General features: G+C 46.0%; 1 protein-coding gene across 1 annotated transcript in view; it reads right to left on the reverse strand.

Moving 5' to 3' along the window:
* Window positions 1-5,799: 5,799 nt before the first annotated feature.
* The window catches only part of TG (thyroglobulin), a 272,527-nt gene continuing 261,316 nt past the window's right edge, over window positions 5,800-17,010 (reverse strand). The window contains 3 exon segments of the mRNA XM_010380291.2: window positions 5,800-6,017; window positions 7,033-7,223; window positions 8,684-8,818. Of these exon segments, the coding sequence (XP_010378593.2) occupies window positions 5,899-6,017; window positions 7,033-7,223; window positions 8,684-8,818 (445 nt within the window). The 3' untranslated portion in view covers window positions 5,800-5,898.

A 17,010-nucleotide genomic window follows, 5' to 3' on the forward strand; every position in this document is an offset into this window, starting at 1 on the left:
CTCCTGATAACACAGATAAGTTTGGCCCCATTTCTCTCTCTGTTTCTCAAACTCGCTTCTGCCTTCCACTAGATGCCAGTGCCATGCTGTTGAACTTTCCAGTCTCCAGAACCACAAGCCAAATAAACTTCTGTTCTTTACAAATGACCTAGTCTGTGGTATTCTGTTATGGCAGCAGAAAACGGACAAAGACAGAGGTAGATATGCTCATCATTTATGTAGCAAGGCAGGAAATAATTAGAAAATGTATGGAATACAAAAGAGAATTTTTTTTTTTTTTAGAATTAAAAAGAAATCTCAAGAAGGAATAAAAAAGTACTATTGGAAGTATAGGAGGTGGGTGGTATAAGTGAATTAACCATCATTTTTCTCTGAAAGAAATCAATAGGTCTAGATAAAGCTGATAAATCACAGAGGTAAACCCACACTATCTGGACTTCTGGGGTGACTGAATTAAGATGGGAACTGTTAGAAGAAGTTGCTTCTGGAAAATAGATTTATGGCAGACAGGAGAACCACATAAGACAATTCCTATGTAGAAGTATTATTTATTTGAAACTTTAGGTTTATGAGTGCTATATTACATTTATTCTAAAATGTAATTTTATTTATTCTAAAAAATTTTGGAACAGGAATCTGCATTTTTAATCAGCTACTTAGGTAATTTTTATGCTCTCAGCCCTGTTTTGGAACCATTGCCTATGGCTTTGGATGGCCTGAGAGGGGCTTTTCTTGTCTTACCAGCTTCAGTGAGGACCTAGGGAATCCCTGAGCTTTGGGCATTTCTGCTGCCTTTGTAAAGGGGCTTGGAAGCTGGGGAACCTTGCTGGGTTACTTCACAACTTCCCTTTGAAAAGATCACTTGCTTCATCTTCCTATACTTCCTCGTTGCTTCCAACTCAGGAGGAAGTTGAGTCAGTCTCATGAGTGAGCTCTCAGATAATTTCTTCATTTCATTTCTTGATTCATGCCTTATAGATTGTGAATATCACTCTGGTTCTCAATGCGAGGTGATGTCTCATTCACCTCCTGACTTTTGGTTGACCCTAAGCTTGATGTGGGTGTACTGTGACCGTCCTGTCCCTTAAAGATTGAGAAAGGAGATTATGACACCTTTACAGTTGCCCTGATGTACACTCATGTTTGCCCATCACAGTTGGGAATAGGTTATGTAATCCCACATGACTTCAAGAGGAATCTCTGCAACACATGAGAAAGAGTATGGAAGCTGCAGTGGGAGTCCAGAGCCCAGAGTTCTGAAGCCAGGTCTGAAAGGGCTGACTGTGGGGCCTGGGGCATTATCTTCCCCTACTTGTCTTAATAGGAACTCTGGTCTCCTGCAGCTCACACACCCTAGCTATTGTAGATTGTCTCTTCCACCACAGGTTTCTGAAGGTTGTTCCAGGGCAGGACTGTGATCGCCTGGCCTCTGGGTCTCTCCTATTTCCCAACTTTACTTTTCTCATGCATTGGCACATAGCAAGTGCCTCAAATCCATGGTTAACTTCAAGAGCTTTGTGAACAGTGCTTTGCTGTTTTCTGTTCACATACATTCACACTGTTAATCACCAGGGTGAATCTGCAAAGTAGGCATTATTATTATTATAACAGGATGTTAAAATGGGGTGTTTTCAAAGACTGAGAACAATATAGCAGGTGTCATCCGGTGGTGCTAGACCATACGTGCAGGGCTTGCAAAGGGGCGGTCAAAAACTAGTTCACCAACATTAGCCCATCACTAAACTCAAATGTGGAGGAATGTGAACAATTTGTTTTCAGGGGCCAATGCTGGTGAATTTGGGGGGTGTTTGTATTATACCAAAGTAGACTTTTTATTATCAGAAAAATCATGAGCTAGGTATATGAGGTTTGGTTCAAGGGCAGGATAAAATATACATCTGTACAGGTATAATGATGCACTAGTTTTCTATGGCTGCTACAACAAATTTTCACAAATTATGGGCTTAAAACAACACAAATATACTGTCTTACCATTCTGTTGGTCACAAATTCAACATGAATCTCAAATGGGTGAAAATCAAGGCGTTCACAGGGTACGATCCTTTCTGGAGACTCTAAGGGTGAATCATTTTCCTTTTCTTTTCTACCTTCTAGAGGACACCTGTATTCCTAGCTTCATGGTCTCCTTTCTCTATTCCAAAGCCAGCAACGTCAGGCCAAATTCTTCTCATGATGCCCTCTCTCTGGTCCTCTTTTCTGCCTCCCTCTTCTACTTTTAAGGACCCTGTGATTACATCAGCCCCATCTGTGTAATTCCAGATACTTTAAAGTCAGTTGATTAGCAACCTTAACTCCATCTGCAACTTTAATTTCCTCTTGCCATCTAGTCTTAGTTATTATCCCGTCTACCACAAATGGAGAAGGGTGGGAAAGAAATAACATTGCTTCCAGCTTGCACATTGCTAAGCATTGCTCACTCAGTAAATGTAATTGAATCTGTTCTGCAGATGAGGAAACTGCAGATCAGGGAGATTAGGAGTGGTGTCCACTCTTGACTATGCATTGCAATCCCCTAACGCCTGGCCCCATCCTCCAGGGATTCTGATCTACTTGGTCTGGGATATAGTCTGGGCGCTGGGAGTTTGTGAAAGTTCCCAGGTGATTCTAATGAGCGGTCGAGGCTGGAAACCACTGGGCCAAGGAATTACTCAAATTCATCCAAACACCTGGACAAACATGGCACCACAGCCCAGCCTATCTCACTTCAAAGTCCCACGAAGGAGCTGGTGGAGGAGAAACCTCCTACCCTTTTGTTGGAGGGAATTTTCACCTTAACTAAAAGCAGACTGTGGTTAAAACCAAAGGAACAGAGCTTCAGGGGTAGAACATCAAGCGCTGAACTCCCGATGGCAACACAAGAACAAACTTTCCTTTGGGAAAGAAAAATGAGACAATGTTCAGAGGACAGAACCTCATATAGGGCGTGAGACCTTGGTCAATGACATTGCCGTTATTTTATTTCTGTCATTATTAGGGCCAGACTATAGAGAGGGCTATGCCAGAGGGACCTTCTAGATACCTGAAGCCTCATTCCAAAGCCCACAGAGGCCCCTTCCTCTTCCTGTTCTTAGAGAGTCTGATTTGAGGGCTTTCCCATAGCACTGCATCAGTCCAGCCCCCACCCCTCCTGGACATGCTGTCCAGTCCCCAAACCCTGGGTCCCATAGTGGGTTAAATTGTGACCCCTCCAAAAGACACATCCGAGTCCTGACCCTCAGTGCCTGTGGATGTGAACTTATTTAGAATTAGGGTCTTTGCACACGTAATTAAATTAGGGATCTTGGGATAAGATCATTTTGGATTTAGGGTGGCCCAAATCCAATGACTGGTGTCCTTCTAAGATAAAAGAGAGGGACGTTTGATGCACAGAGAAGAAGGCCAGTGAGGACAGAGGAAGGGATCAGAAGGCAGTCATGAGCCAAGAAACACCACTGGCCACCAGCAGCCACTGGAAGGTGGGAGAGAGGCCTGGGCTGGATCCTCCTTCAGAGTCTTGGAGGGGAAATGGCCCCAGTAACACCTCAATCCAGGGCCTCTGGTGTCCAGAACTATGAAAGAATACATTTCTGTCATTTCAAGCCACTCAGTTTGTGAAAATTTTGACAGTAGCCACAGACAACTAATAGAAGTCTTATCCATCTCCCAGTCTGGATACCACAGGAGACCCAAACACAGTAAGAACGCAGAGCACTGCCTCCTGGAGCCATGTCTCCTGCCCCTGTCTGAGCCCCCAGATCCTGGAGCCTTACCCTGGATTAAGGATACCAAGGAAGCACCAGGTCCTTGACCCCTGATTCTGGGAACTTGAGAACACCTCCAAATACAGCACATGATTTTCAACCCACACTGCACTAAAGGAGGAAAAAGGTGCTTGAGGCCAACTCCAACCCTGGGCCATGCCAGGAGAGCCCCAAGGATGGGGAAATGGTCCCAGCTCTCACAGTCTTGGGGGCATGCATTGTTTACCCAATACCTGTCTCCTCATTCATTGCTGCTAACCGCACCCCACCTTTGTTGGGACAGCAATATGTCCTACTCTGGAGGATAAGTCATGCCTGGTATAACAGGATCACAGAAGGCCCTTTCATCCCTCATTGACAGTGATGGTTTAAAAGGGAGCTCATGGCCCGGGGTGGTGGCTCACACCTGTAATCTCAGCACTTTGAGGTGGGCAGATCACTTGAGGGCAGGACTTTGAGACCAGCCTGACCCACATGGTAAAACTCCGTCTCTACTAAAAATACAAAAAAAAAAAAAAAAAAAAAAAAAATAGCTTAACCAGGCGTGGTCATACATGCGTGTAATCCCAGCTCTTGGGGTTCCTTGAAGCTGGAGAATCCTTGAACCCGGGAGGCAGAGGTTATAGTGAGCCAAGATCGTGCCATTGCACTCCAGCCTGGGTGACAAGAATGAAACTCTGTCCAGAAAAAAAAGAGGAGCACATGACTTAGTTCTAGCCAAAAAGATGTAAGTAGAATTCTGCTGAGAACCTCTGGGAAAAAACATTTCCTCTGAAAAAAGAAAGAAGCATTGGAGGGGAAAGCCCTTTAGCTCCTTCCCCTTTTGCCTCCAGCATGAGATGCTGTTTGGGGGTTGTGTGTGATGTCTGGAGCTGTGGCAGCCATTATGTGTCAGCAAATTGAAACATCATTCATGCACTGAAGATGGCAAAGAGGATGGTTGGAAAGAGTCTGGGTCCTTAATGGCATCACTGAGACACTGACAAACCCTGGGACCATCTACCCATCGAGTTTTCTTTGGTTGAGGCCTTTTAGTTCAGTATTTAGGTGCTTTCACTGAACCATCCTATCAGAGCCTATAATGTAGGTTGGAGGCTACTCAGGGCTTTCAGTGCTATCAGTAGGTTTTGTAGGACACACAACATGGCCCTAGGCCTATATTTTATAGTCCATACAGTGCATGGAAACAGAGAAATGGGAAAACCTGAGTTGGACTCTGACTATCCTCCTCTTCACCATGTGAATTTAGGTACAGTGTAAGTCTTTCTGAGCCTCACCTTCCGTGTTTGCAAGATAGGACAATAACCTCAGCCTACAAATTATCATTCATTTGCTCTGAACTCAAATAACATGATGGGTGTGAATGCATTTTATGGCATGCCATCTAAATGAACAAGACTGTTAACCAGCTTCACTTGCTTTTACTTTGGGTGAAGTGTGTGCCCACGTGTGTGTGAAAGGGGGTAGAGAGACAGGACATTTTAACCAGAATATTTGCCTTAAAAATGTGTCCCTGAGGAGGGTGAACATTGCTTATCCGGGAATCCAGATCATCCCCAAATTGGGGCAATTCTATCTCATTGCATCAACCCCCTCTCACATTTAATCAAGTTCCATCAATTCTACTTCTTCCAGGACCTGTGGCTCTGTTTCTTGCCCCATCTCCATCCTCACTGTCTTGCTTCAGATTGCATTGCTTCTCGCTGGATCATTGCACCCATTCCAGCTGGTCTTCTACCTCCACTCTAGAACCTTTATGAGTGAGTCTTTTCTACCACTCAGGTGGGACTATGCCACCTGGGGTCTGCTCTTGATGGATCCCCACTTTTTGTGTCACTGTTTGCCCAGCATTCTCTCCTTTTAAAGGAGCAAAGTCCTTGTTTCCCCAGCACCCAGCACAGGGCCTGGTGCATAACAGATGCTCATAAACATTTGTTGAATGGAAACAGCAGCCTGGGATTGAAACCTTAGAAAGATATAGTTGATGTTACCCATGAATTGCCTTGGATTCACAAATTAGAGTCAACAATGCTTCATTGCATGTAGATACTTTATTGAAGGTAAGTGGCTAATTTAGAGAAAAAGATGACCATATTGGGCAGCCTTGGGTGGAGATTTTGGGGAGCTCAGGGGCTGGTCACTTGCTGTAGCTCTTAGAGCCTGGTTCCTGGAGGCTTAGGAGATCTTCTCTCAGCCCAGATCCAGCCGTCAACTCTTCTTCTTCACTTTCTGCCGACTGCCCACCCTTGGCTCCATCTGAAACAGAGGGGCAAGGAAGGTTGGTCCAAGCCAGATTAGGACTTCTCTTCTCTGGTCCCTTCCTTTTGGTCCAAAGAGACCCCAGCCTCCAGTGGGCATTTCTTGCTAATGCCCTTTAGAGGGACCTTTCCACTGGCTGAGGTGCCAGATTCATCTCCTGGCTATAGGGACATGCTAAGGGTGTGATGGTACTTGGGTTCATTGTCAGCAGACAGACACTTGGCCTTGGAAGCTAAAAGCAGAGTTGAAAATCTAAACTGTATGCTGGACAAGATCCCTTCCCTGTTTAACGGCCCACTCCCATTTCTCTGTACCTGAAAAACTCCTGTCATTCTAAAAACCACAGCCCAAGTATCACCTCTCCCGGGGACCCTTCCCAGAACCTCCAGGGAGGAGTGAGTCCTCCTTCCTCTGGGTTCCCACTCACTCAGGCATAGGTTTCCATTATGGCCCCAGGAAAGCCGAGGGCCACCCCCTGGGTTGTGTCACCCAAACCCGCTATTCCAAAGCTTCCCAAGGGCATTGTGTTTACTCTCTATTCCCAGTGCCTTCGTTATGATTTATTTTCTCTCCTTAACATCTCTGCAACAGGAAGAGGTAGAAATGTCCACTTTTCCCCTGGCTAGATTTACTTCCCCAAGATTTTCTATCTAGGCCTTCAAGGGATGTGAGGATGAGGTTCAAGACACTCCCTTCTCTTCCCATACCAATGTTCTAGGCTGGAAGCCTTGATAGTGGTTCACCACTCTATCCTCAACAGACCTTCTCTTCTAGTCACCCCACTGCCCTCTTCCTGTGCCTCTCTTGCCTCTCCTTCCAGGCCTACATCAGAACAGGAGACCCTTGGCAATGTGGAGCTCCCCAGACCATGAATAACTCATGGGAAGGGGCTGTGCCATTGGCACTGGTGACCCCTTGGCTCCAATGCACGCAGCACAGGTCTCATGCAGCAAGCACAGCAGATGCTGAGGTCAACACCCAGCCTCCTCTACGTGTCCCAGGACTTTGCTACCTGCAGATGCCTTCAGAGATGAGATGTACTTGGACCAGAAGGAGCAATCAGTTTTCTTCAGGCCCTGTCGATTGGGGAGCAGTGCACTGAACTCCTTGTAGTTCTCTCCGCCAGCATGGGGTACAAAGTCAGGCCAGGGGGTTGCAAAGGTGGGTACTTTCCGTGAGAACTCATAAGGGTAGTTGGGATTTCTAGGAAAATGAAAAGAAAGAAATATCCATGAGGGAAATTTGTCTTTCCTTTCATCACCTGAATTACTTCCCACTTGCACTTGGTATCTGAAGGACAATTCATGTATCTGTAGGTGTCAAGGCTGCATGTGAAGTCCCCAGATCTGGCTTCTGGAGTTGTGATCTTGACTATGGCACTGCAAAGCTAGGCCATTTCTGGGAGAGGAAAGGTGTTGAGGTCATGACCTGGTAGCGATATCCAGGACCTAGTGCTGCCCTTCTGTCTTTGTGAATGTTCAGGAGATCACTGTGCTCTTCTCTTTCTCAAAGTCCTCAGATCTAGACATCATAGTTAGCGTTTGGAATGTCCTTGTTTGTCCAAGGCATGGGCAGGAGGGTGAATCTGCAGGCCAGCTGCCCAAACTTGCTACCCAGGCCCATCTTCTGGCATGTCCTGCCATGTAGCCCAAACACCAGCCCTACAACCACCTGATGTTTCCCAGATAAGGTGTTTCCTCTCATCCCTGCTGCATTTGCCCAGACCTCCTTTCCTGGAAGTGTCTTCTCCTTTGCTTAAATATTCTACTTATCCCCCAACACCAGCTTAAATGTGACTTCCTCAGTGAAATATTTTCTAAAACCCTAATTAGAAGAAATGTGTTTTTCTGCTCAACTCCCACAACAAACTGTATAAAGCTTTATTTTCTCCTGCTTTGAATTATGGTTCATTTTTATGTTTTCAGACTATCAGTAGTTGGTAGCTGGGTCATGACTTTTGCACCTTTTTATCTTTCCGGGGAACCTAGTACAGTTCTAGGTAATCAATTCACATCAGTTAAAAAGATAAAAGGAAACAGGTAAACTACCATGAAGAGGAAAGAGCAGAAAACAATTCTGCAGGTGGGGACAGCGAGTATACTCCATTAGACTGGAGTAGAGGCAGATGAGGAAGAGGAAGAGCCTCAAGGTGAATAAAGGAGGGTCCTGAGCATTTCAACTTAAGCTGAAAACCCAAGGCACTGGTATCCCCCTCTGTGGAGAGAGAGTGGCTCTCCTCCAAGTGGTTTGCTCTCCAGGGGACATTCGACATGTCTGGTTCTCAAAACTGGGCCTAGGTGGGCACCACTGGCATCTCGTGGGCATCTAGAGGTCAAGGATGCTTTAAACATCTACAGTGTGGAAGACACAGCCAAGATTTATCCAGCCCCCAATGTCAATGGTGCTAAGGTTGAGAAACCCTGATCTGGAGTCATGAAATGTAGCTGGTATAATTAGAGCTTTTCTTCATGAAGATTAATGTATGCAAAAGCAGTTTTGGCTAGGAGAGGGTGACTGAGACGGGGAGGCCGGTGGCTGGTGATTATAATGTCTAGGGAGGAAAGGATGAGTCCATCGATGCAAATTGGGCCTTTGCATTCTGCTTGAAGGGAGGGGGAGGAAAAGCACAGTGACAGAATTCTGAACAAGTGGCCCCAAATTACCCTGATCTGATGAAGTGGGAAAAGTACTGCATGATTTTCAGCGACAGGCTCTTCTCCTCCAGAGAAAACTGCCCCTCGTAGGCTGGGTAGAAGGGAAGCCCAAAGGCAAACTGAACATCCGCCAGCAACTCCAGGCTGAGAAAACAGAGGAAAAGCAGCAGCAAAAGGTCAAGAAAAAGTAAACTACTCAAAAACACAAACAAACAAAAAACCAATATTTCTTCCAAAACCAAGACTTTCCCTTTTTTACATCATATTTAAGGATCCTGTTTAGTGCTCAGTTGAGTGGAGATTTGGCTTGTCCTAAATTAAATCCAGTGACCCATTGAGGGCAGATCCATGGCAGGTCTATTGGCTAAAGTGAGACCAACACTGAACACTTAAGTCTCTGGAAATAATGCCTGTGAGAAACATCCCAACACAACAATTTTTGGATCATATTCTAACCATGATACTTACGGTATCACTGGATATTGATGTTCTTGTAGTCACTGAAAAAGCAATAATGAAAGTAGCTTGTATTTGAGCCCAATCCCTGCACTAGCCCTTGTTCATATACAACTCACGCTCTTATGACTCTTCAAGGACGACATTTATCCATGAAGCCAACCCCAGCACAGTACCTGGCAAATAGCAGTTGTTCAATAAATACATGCTAGACTGGATTAAATATCTAGGAAGCAGCAGCCAGGTGGGAATAATGACCTGGAAGCCAGTCCAGTGGTGTGAATGGCCCGGGCTGGAGCTGGTGCTTAGGAGCCTGGTATACGGGCCCTGGAGTGAGCATTGGGAACCAGGGAGAGTGATAGAGTGGAAAAGCCAGAAAGGATTTCACCACTGCATAGTAAAGAATCGGGCTTTGCCTAAAGAGAGGTCTGGACTTTGCCCTCAACTTCTGGAAGGTGAGTCATACCTGTTAGGAGGAGGGAAGAGGCTGGCCACACTGGATCTTAGGGTGGATATGGCCCCACCTGACAGTCTGAGGGTGGGGACTGGCCATGCCAGAAAGAACAACCATGTGATTTAGTGTGGGAGCTTTGGGTTTCATGGTATCAGGCAACCTGTAAACTGAGAAGAATCACATGGCAATCGATCAATCAATCAATCATGCCTATGTAATGGAACTCCAATAAATCTCTGAACACCAATGCTGGGGTGAGCCTCAGTGCAGAGGGTGATACGTCCTGACTCCACAGGGAGGGGACAACGGAGCTTCAAACTTGGAACCCTCCTGGGCTCTGTGCCTCTCTTCCATGGGCCGATTTTAATCTGTGTCCTTTCCCTGTAATAAATCATTGTGGTGAGTGTCACAGCTTTTAGTGAATTCTGAGTCTTTCCAGTGAATTATCCAGCCTAAGGGTGGTTTGGGGAACCCCTGAATTTTCAGCTGGCATCAGAGGGAGGGTGGCCTTGTGTGTAGATCATGCCCTCTAACCTTGTCATTGGCCCCATCTTATAGCAAAAGCCAGCCTCTAATTTTACAGACCAGGAAAATAAGGTCTCAAGGAGTTTCCTGACTTGCCCAGAGACACACAGTAAGTGAACAGCAGAGTCAGATCAAAGCTGAGGTTTCCAGAATGCACGATGCTGAAAAAAAAAAGCACCAGGGTCCCAGGGCTCCTATGCCTGGGTCCTGGCTCTTCTACCTTCAAGCTGAGTGATGTCTGGCAAATTTCTTGGCCTCCTTGATTCCCTACTTCCTCATCTATGAAATGGGTGTATAACTCCTGTATCAGTCTGTTTTCACACTACTATAAAGAAATATCTGAGACTGGGTAATTTATAATGGAAAGAGGTTTAATTGACTCACAGTAACACATGGCTGAGGGGCCTCAGGAAACTTACCATCATGGCAGAAGGTGGGGGGAAGAAGCACCTTCTTCACAAAGCGGCAGGAGAGAGAAGAGAGCAGGGGAAACCACCATTTACAAAACCATCAGATCTCATGAGAACTCACTCATTATCACTAGAATATCATGACTGTTCTCATGATCCAATCACCTCCCTCTGGGTTCTTGTAATTATAACTGTGGGGATTACAGTGTGAGATGAGATTTTTGAGTGGGGACACAGAGCCAAACCATATCAACGCCCTACCTCGTAGTGCTGCTGTGAAGATCAAAATAAAATGGTATATGGAGTAGGTATTTAAAAGGGAAGTAAAATGTGGTCCAGTTCTTTCTCACCACATCAGTTCACCTCCTGATGTAATCAACTGTCTTTAAGTTCCTGGCACCAGCTCTGACTCAGCAGTTCTCATCCGTGCTGGTATACTGGGCAGAGGTAGCCAGCAGACAGATGTTCTCGGAAATCACTAGAATGCAGTGGCTCCCAGATAAAGGGCAATTTGTGCAGAGGTGAAATTCTATGAAGTGCAACGATTTGTGGATAGACAGTTTGACTCTGGCTAAGACTCAGAGAGATTTATTGTGATTATCCAAGAGGCTGGGGAAAGGGCCCCTCTAGCTCAGGGCTTTGAAGCAGAACACTTCAAGCAAAGAAAGCACCTTCTTATTGCCCCTCTCCTTCTCAGGCTGGGGACTGTGGTGACAGCAGAGGTTCAGGGGTCCTTCCCTAACACTGAGGCCTGAGGGCTGGAGAGCCAGTATTCCTACTCTGGCCATAAGAATGATCACCAGGCATACATGGGACTGGCAGCAGGCCATAGAAAAACAGACATAAACTCATCACTCAGCTGAGACTCAGCTCTGAAACTTACAGCTTGTGTAACTTTGGAGGCGTCTTTTGACTTTTCTATGCATCGGTTTCCTCTACATAAAATACCAGATAGAATAAGCTATTGCATGTGGAAGCTCTGTCTAAAAGAAGTGTTTTTACAAATGCCTGCTATTATTATGATGAGGTTATTGTGTGTTAGTATTGGGCCACTGCACTGTAAGGTGTCATCAAAGGAGTATGAAACCACGAGGACATACAGCATGATTAGGAAGGGAATAAGTCACAGAGCGCAGCATCTCTTTGCAACTATTCTCACATATCAGGGCCTTCTTAGAGAAGGAAGAAGGTTTCCTGTTTTTGAGAGGGGAGCAGGAAGTGGCGAGTGTCATTGAAATTTGTAGGATCCTGGGACCCAAAGAGCTAAGTCCGTTGGGCAATGTCAGCAATAACCGTGAGAAGCCCAGAAAAGAGTCGCAGATTCCGCGGTGGCCAAGGTGGCCTGTTTTGCAGCCAGCTCTACCCAGTGTCTGCTTATAGCCACCAATTCCAGAGCACCTGGGCTGTGCCAGGCGCCATGGTAGACCTTTGGCAGCTGTGATCTTCAACATTCAAGGGCTACTGGAAAAGTGAATGTTGCCATCCACATACTTTCCAGGTGACAGATGAAGGCTCAGAAAGAGAAAATGACATGCCTGAGACACGGGACAGCCAGGGCTCAAACCCGAGTCTCCCAGGCCCCCAATCCCCTGCTCTGTGTAGTCTACTTGTGCAGAGGGGACTGAGGACCATTTAAAAGTAATCGCAATGGAAGTTGTTAGGAAAAGGATCACAAAACAAAAAATGCCAGGCAGAGAGAAGTTGTCATTACAATGACAATAGAAATAATCTCTCACATAAACCCAAAATTGGTAGTTTACAAATGGCATTCACCCTTGTTATCGCACCCACCCTGTGAATAGGTTTGATTACTCCTTTCAACAGTGGAGGAAGCTTGGGCTCAAAGAGGCCATTTTCTTGCCGAGGCCCCGTAACTGTTTAGTGGTGACACCAGGACTGAAGCCTCCGTCTGCAGATTTCACGGTCTGCTGTCCCTTTGTGTCTTGTGTGGGTTCTCTCATGGCCTCGTTGCTGGTCTTACTGAAGCTGTCTTGTTTCTCAATCACCACACTTCCTCTGCGGCGGCCACAGAGAAGCCAGGAGGCCCAGGGTTAATAGGGGCCCCCCTCCTCTTTCTTCCTCCAGTGATGTCTGGCCGATTATCTCCCCGTTGGGGCTTAGTTCTTCTCCTCACCGTGGGATGAAAGGTTCAACAGCCTGTTTCTCAGGAGGCCCTTCCGGAAAACTGGCTGTATTTAGTTCTCTATTGCTGCCTTAAGAAATTACCACAGACTCAGTGGCTTAAAACAACACAAATTACTATCTGACAGCATCTGGAGTTCAGAAATCCAGGATGGGTCTTAGTGGACTAAAATCAAAGGGTGCGTGGGCTGCATTCCTTCTGAAAGTTTTGGGGAGAATACTTCTCTTGACCATTCAGGTTTGTGGCAGGATTCAGTTCCTTGAGGTAGAGGACCCAGGTCCCCGTTTTCCTGCTGGCTACAAACGGAGGGCCATTCCGTCACTAGAGGCTGTCGATCAGAACCGCCCTTCTCCATCCTCAGAGCGGTTGAGTCCTTCTTATGCTGCATTTCTTTGGAACACTCCTCTGCTTAGAGTACTCATGTGATTAAATCGAGCCTACCAGGATAAGCTCCCATCTCAAGGTCTTGAACCTTAATCACACCTGCAAAGTTCTTTTGCCATGGAAGGTAACATATTCACAGGTTTCAGGGTTTAGGACTTGGACATTTTGGGGGGGGCATAACTGCTACCACAATAGCCTGATCTACTGTTTCCTCCAGAGGAAGCTGCATTCCAAGTGTTCTAGTGAACAGAAATAAACTTTCAAGGCCAGAGTGCTCTGTTGAAACCCCAGCTCAGTCACTGACTAGTGTGCAATCTTGGACAAGCTGTCTAATGTCTCCGGGTCTCAGTGTCCTCCTCTGTAAAATGGTGACACAATTATGATTATCCTGAACGAAGTTTAGCAATAAAATATTTTTAATCTCTCTGACCCAGTTTCTGGCTCATATACTCATTTCCTTTTTGATTAACTGAGAGAGATATCTGAAAGCTTAAGAGTGGGAGTCTTTAACTTGTGGGAGGCTGAGGAGGTCCCATTGTAGGGTTTTGGAGATCCACAAGTTCCCTAAAATTACACATAAAATGCTGTGAAGTGTGTGGGTGCATCTTTTTTGAGAAATGTTTCATATCCTCCATCACATTCTCAAGAAAGTCATGTGCTGATAAATATTTAATAATCAGCTGGGTGTGATGGCTTTATGGCTATAATCCCAGGACTTTGGGAGGCCAAGGCAGGTGGATTGCTTGAGTTCAGGAGTTCAAGACCAGCTTGGGCAACATGACAAAATCCCATCTTTATAAAAAATACAAAAATTAGCTGGACGTGGTGCTGTGTGCCTATAGTCGCAACTGCTTGGGGGTCTGAGGCAGGAGGATCACTTGAGCCCAGGAGGTCGAGGCTGCAGTGAGCCATAATTGATTGATCGTACCACTGCACTCCAGCCTGGGTGACAAAGTGATACTCTGTTTCAAAAACAGAAAAACGTTTAATAATCGACTCTCTGGGGGAAAGGAAATCTTACGTGTGATATTCGCCAATTTTTACAGTGTAAATACTCCTACCTTAGCCAATTTCAAAATGATGTCATTGAGTATGATGCTGGGAAGCAATGTGTACCACTGGCTCTCATGAACTTGCATGAGCCGGCTCCAGGCCACCAGTGTCTGCGACCTTAGAAAGGCCACAGAGCACTGCTTTGGGGGAAAGGTCTGGCATTCCAGCCCATCCCATCTGTTTAATTTGAGAGCCTGTTGTGTATGAGGATTTCTGCTTTGTTTTTTCTTAACAGAGTTGATCTTTATCAGGATGCAGGAGTTATTTTGAGCAGTTTAAGGGACATCTGGAGGAGGCACAAACAGTGGAGCCTCTGAAGAGGGAATCTGGGATCTGAGGACCAAGTCCTCAGCGAATCTGGGCACTGGTTGGGGATTCTGGGACCCTCTGGAGGAAGAAAAGGGGATTTGGATTCAGCAGCAGCAACAGAGGAAGACCTGGAAAAACATGCCAGGGTCTGACAAGGTAAAAGGAGAGACTCAACTGAGTGTCCCTGGTGCTCGCAGACTAGGGGTAGGCAGTTCATGTGTGCTGATTGGCTTCTTTGCTCTGTGCTGTGTCTGATCACTGATAAATCATGGGCCCAAACCCGTGGCAGCTGTGTCAGTATATGGTCAGCCTGGAGGCATTTAGCTGTCACTTGTCTTCTGCTGTTTTTGGTAATCACACTGCAGTGGAACTTGCCCCTCATCTGACAGCTGCTCATCCTATGCCCAGGCCAGATCTCAATCTTCTCCTTGTCACCTCCGAGGGGCAGATTTTGGGCCTGGGAAAGCTACCTGTCCAAGCTGGGCAAGCTCTGTTCAAGTCCCACTTTCACTGCTGAATCTCTGAGCCTTGGTTTTCCTATCAGTAAAGTGGGTCGATCATCTCCATTCGGCCACCCACGTGGTATTACTGGATTCTCATAGATCGAGTGGGTGTAATTTCCTTTAAAAACTATAAGTTGCCATCCAAGGAAGAGTTAAGGTGGCTGAAGTTGATAAAGTTACATTTACGCAGACTGTGGAAAGAACTGACCAGCCACAGAGCTCGGCGGATGACTGTGTGTGTGTGTGTGTGCTTTTGTGTTTCAGTTTCAGGATTTGAATGCCGTCCAGTGAGGATGGTGGCAAATTAGAAAAGGAGTGTCAGGACTAAGACCCTACTTGGCCCACCGTTGCCGAATGCCTACTGTGCAGTGCCCTCCGGATGGATGCTGAGGCTCAAAAGGTGGACATTCTGTTGAGGAGCTCACATTCTAACAGGAAAGTGAGACCAACCACTGCTTTTCAAAAATAAAATGTTGTGTGTTGTATGATAGAAAGGTAGGTATCTATCAAGTGACAGAATTACTTACCAAGTACCATAAGAAGAGAGAGAAATGAAATGCCATTTATTCCAGGCAAGAAAATGCAGAAGAGTTTATGGAAAGTGAGAGAGAGGAAGCTGCGGTGGACTTGTGCTTGGACAGATGAGTAGGGTTAGTGAGTGGACGAGGTGAGGAAGGGCACGTGTGTAGCAACTCAGCACTTGTGCCATCATGGAGCAGGATCTGTGCTCTGCATGGAGCAAGGAATGACAAGGGGTGTGGCTGAGCACAAGGTGAGCCAGGGCAGGTGGGGGCTGGTGCAGGTGGCAGAAAACAGTCCTCAAGGTACTGGCCTCACAGGTCCTGCTGAGAAGTGCAATTGGAACTTTTTCTACCCCAGAAAAATCCAAAGTCTGAAAACTACTAAACTGCATGCTTGCTAAGGTCCACTGGGCTCTCATTCTTTGAAAGCTGTGACAGCCTAGACCAGAAGAATTGATGGTCATGTTTTAAAGGGGCTGGGAACCCTGGAGGTTTCTTAGCAAATGAGTTGTAAGTTGCATTTCTTTTGGAAGGATTACTAGAGGTGTGTGGGAAGAAAGACCAGAACTGAGAAATCCTAGGGTCACTGCAACTGTCCAGGAAAGACAGAACCTTTTCACATAATGTCCCCAAACTTACCTGTCTGCCATACTGCTCATCATTAATCCTGCTGGTGAGGACCTGCAGGGAGGCTAAGCCTGCATCCTAGCAAGCCAAAATCCTCATTTCAGAGATGATCCATGGTGCAAGTTCCTGACTTCAGCTCGGCTTCCAGGATCAGAAGCCATAATCCATGAAGGTTTGGGTTTATCAGGAAACAGAATGATGGAGGTATATCCATCCAAAGAGATGCACCTGGCAGTGGATTCAGCTGGGGAGGTGGGCTGAGCCTGGGTTCCCCTTATGATGAGGTGAGGGTGTGAGGAAGGATCTCCCTTGACAGAAATAAGACACTGTTTTGCATGGCAGAAGCCGTTCCGCTGATAATGGTGTGAAGAGGCTTGTGCTAGAGATGGCACAGCACGGATGGGCATTACTGCCCATCTGAATGGACTGATTTGAGAGCCTGTGCTTGCAGGGATTTCAGTCCCTTCTGTTCTGTCTGCCTGCAGGAAGTCTGTTGACCTCATCCCCATAAAATATACTCCCTTTTTTATCCCCAGCCAGCATCTCTCGATAGCTTCCTCCAAAGGAAATTAGGGAACAGGGAGGAACGAAAGTCCCTTTGCTTCCCAGGATTTTTTTTTTTTTTTTTTTTTTTTTTTTTTTTTTTTTTTGAGAAGCTGACGAAGTGTTAAGTAACTTGTGACTAGACGCTTGTAAGTGTGCCTCTCTTTGGGCAAATCTAATATGCAAAAGTTCAGATTCTGCATGTGAATTAATCAGGAAGTAATTATTTGCTTTACAAATGGCTTGTGTTTTACAAGAGAATTTGCTATGCAATCCCTTAAAAAGAAGCTCCCTAAGGCACACTACATAGTGTAGTCCCACCCCAGGCCCCAAAGGAGATATTTGCAGTAGGCCCCTAACTTCCTAAAGCTCAGCAGAGCGGTATGATATATTGCTTCACAGTAGAGT

This window comes from Rhinopithecus roxellana, chromosome 9 (assembly GCF_007565055.1).
Source record: "Rhinopithecus roxellana isolate Shanxi Qingling chromosome 9, ASM756505v1, whole genome shotgun sequence".
Taxonomy (NCBI): Eukaryota; Metazoa; Chordata; class Mammalia; order Primates; family Cercopithecidae; genus Rhinopithecus; species Rhinopithecus roxellana.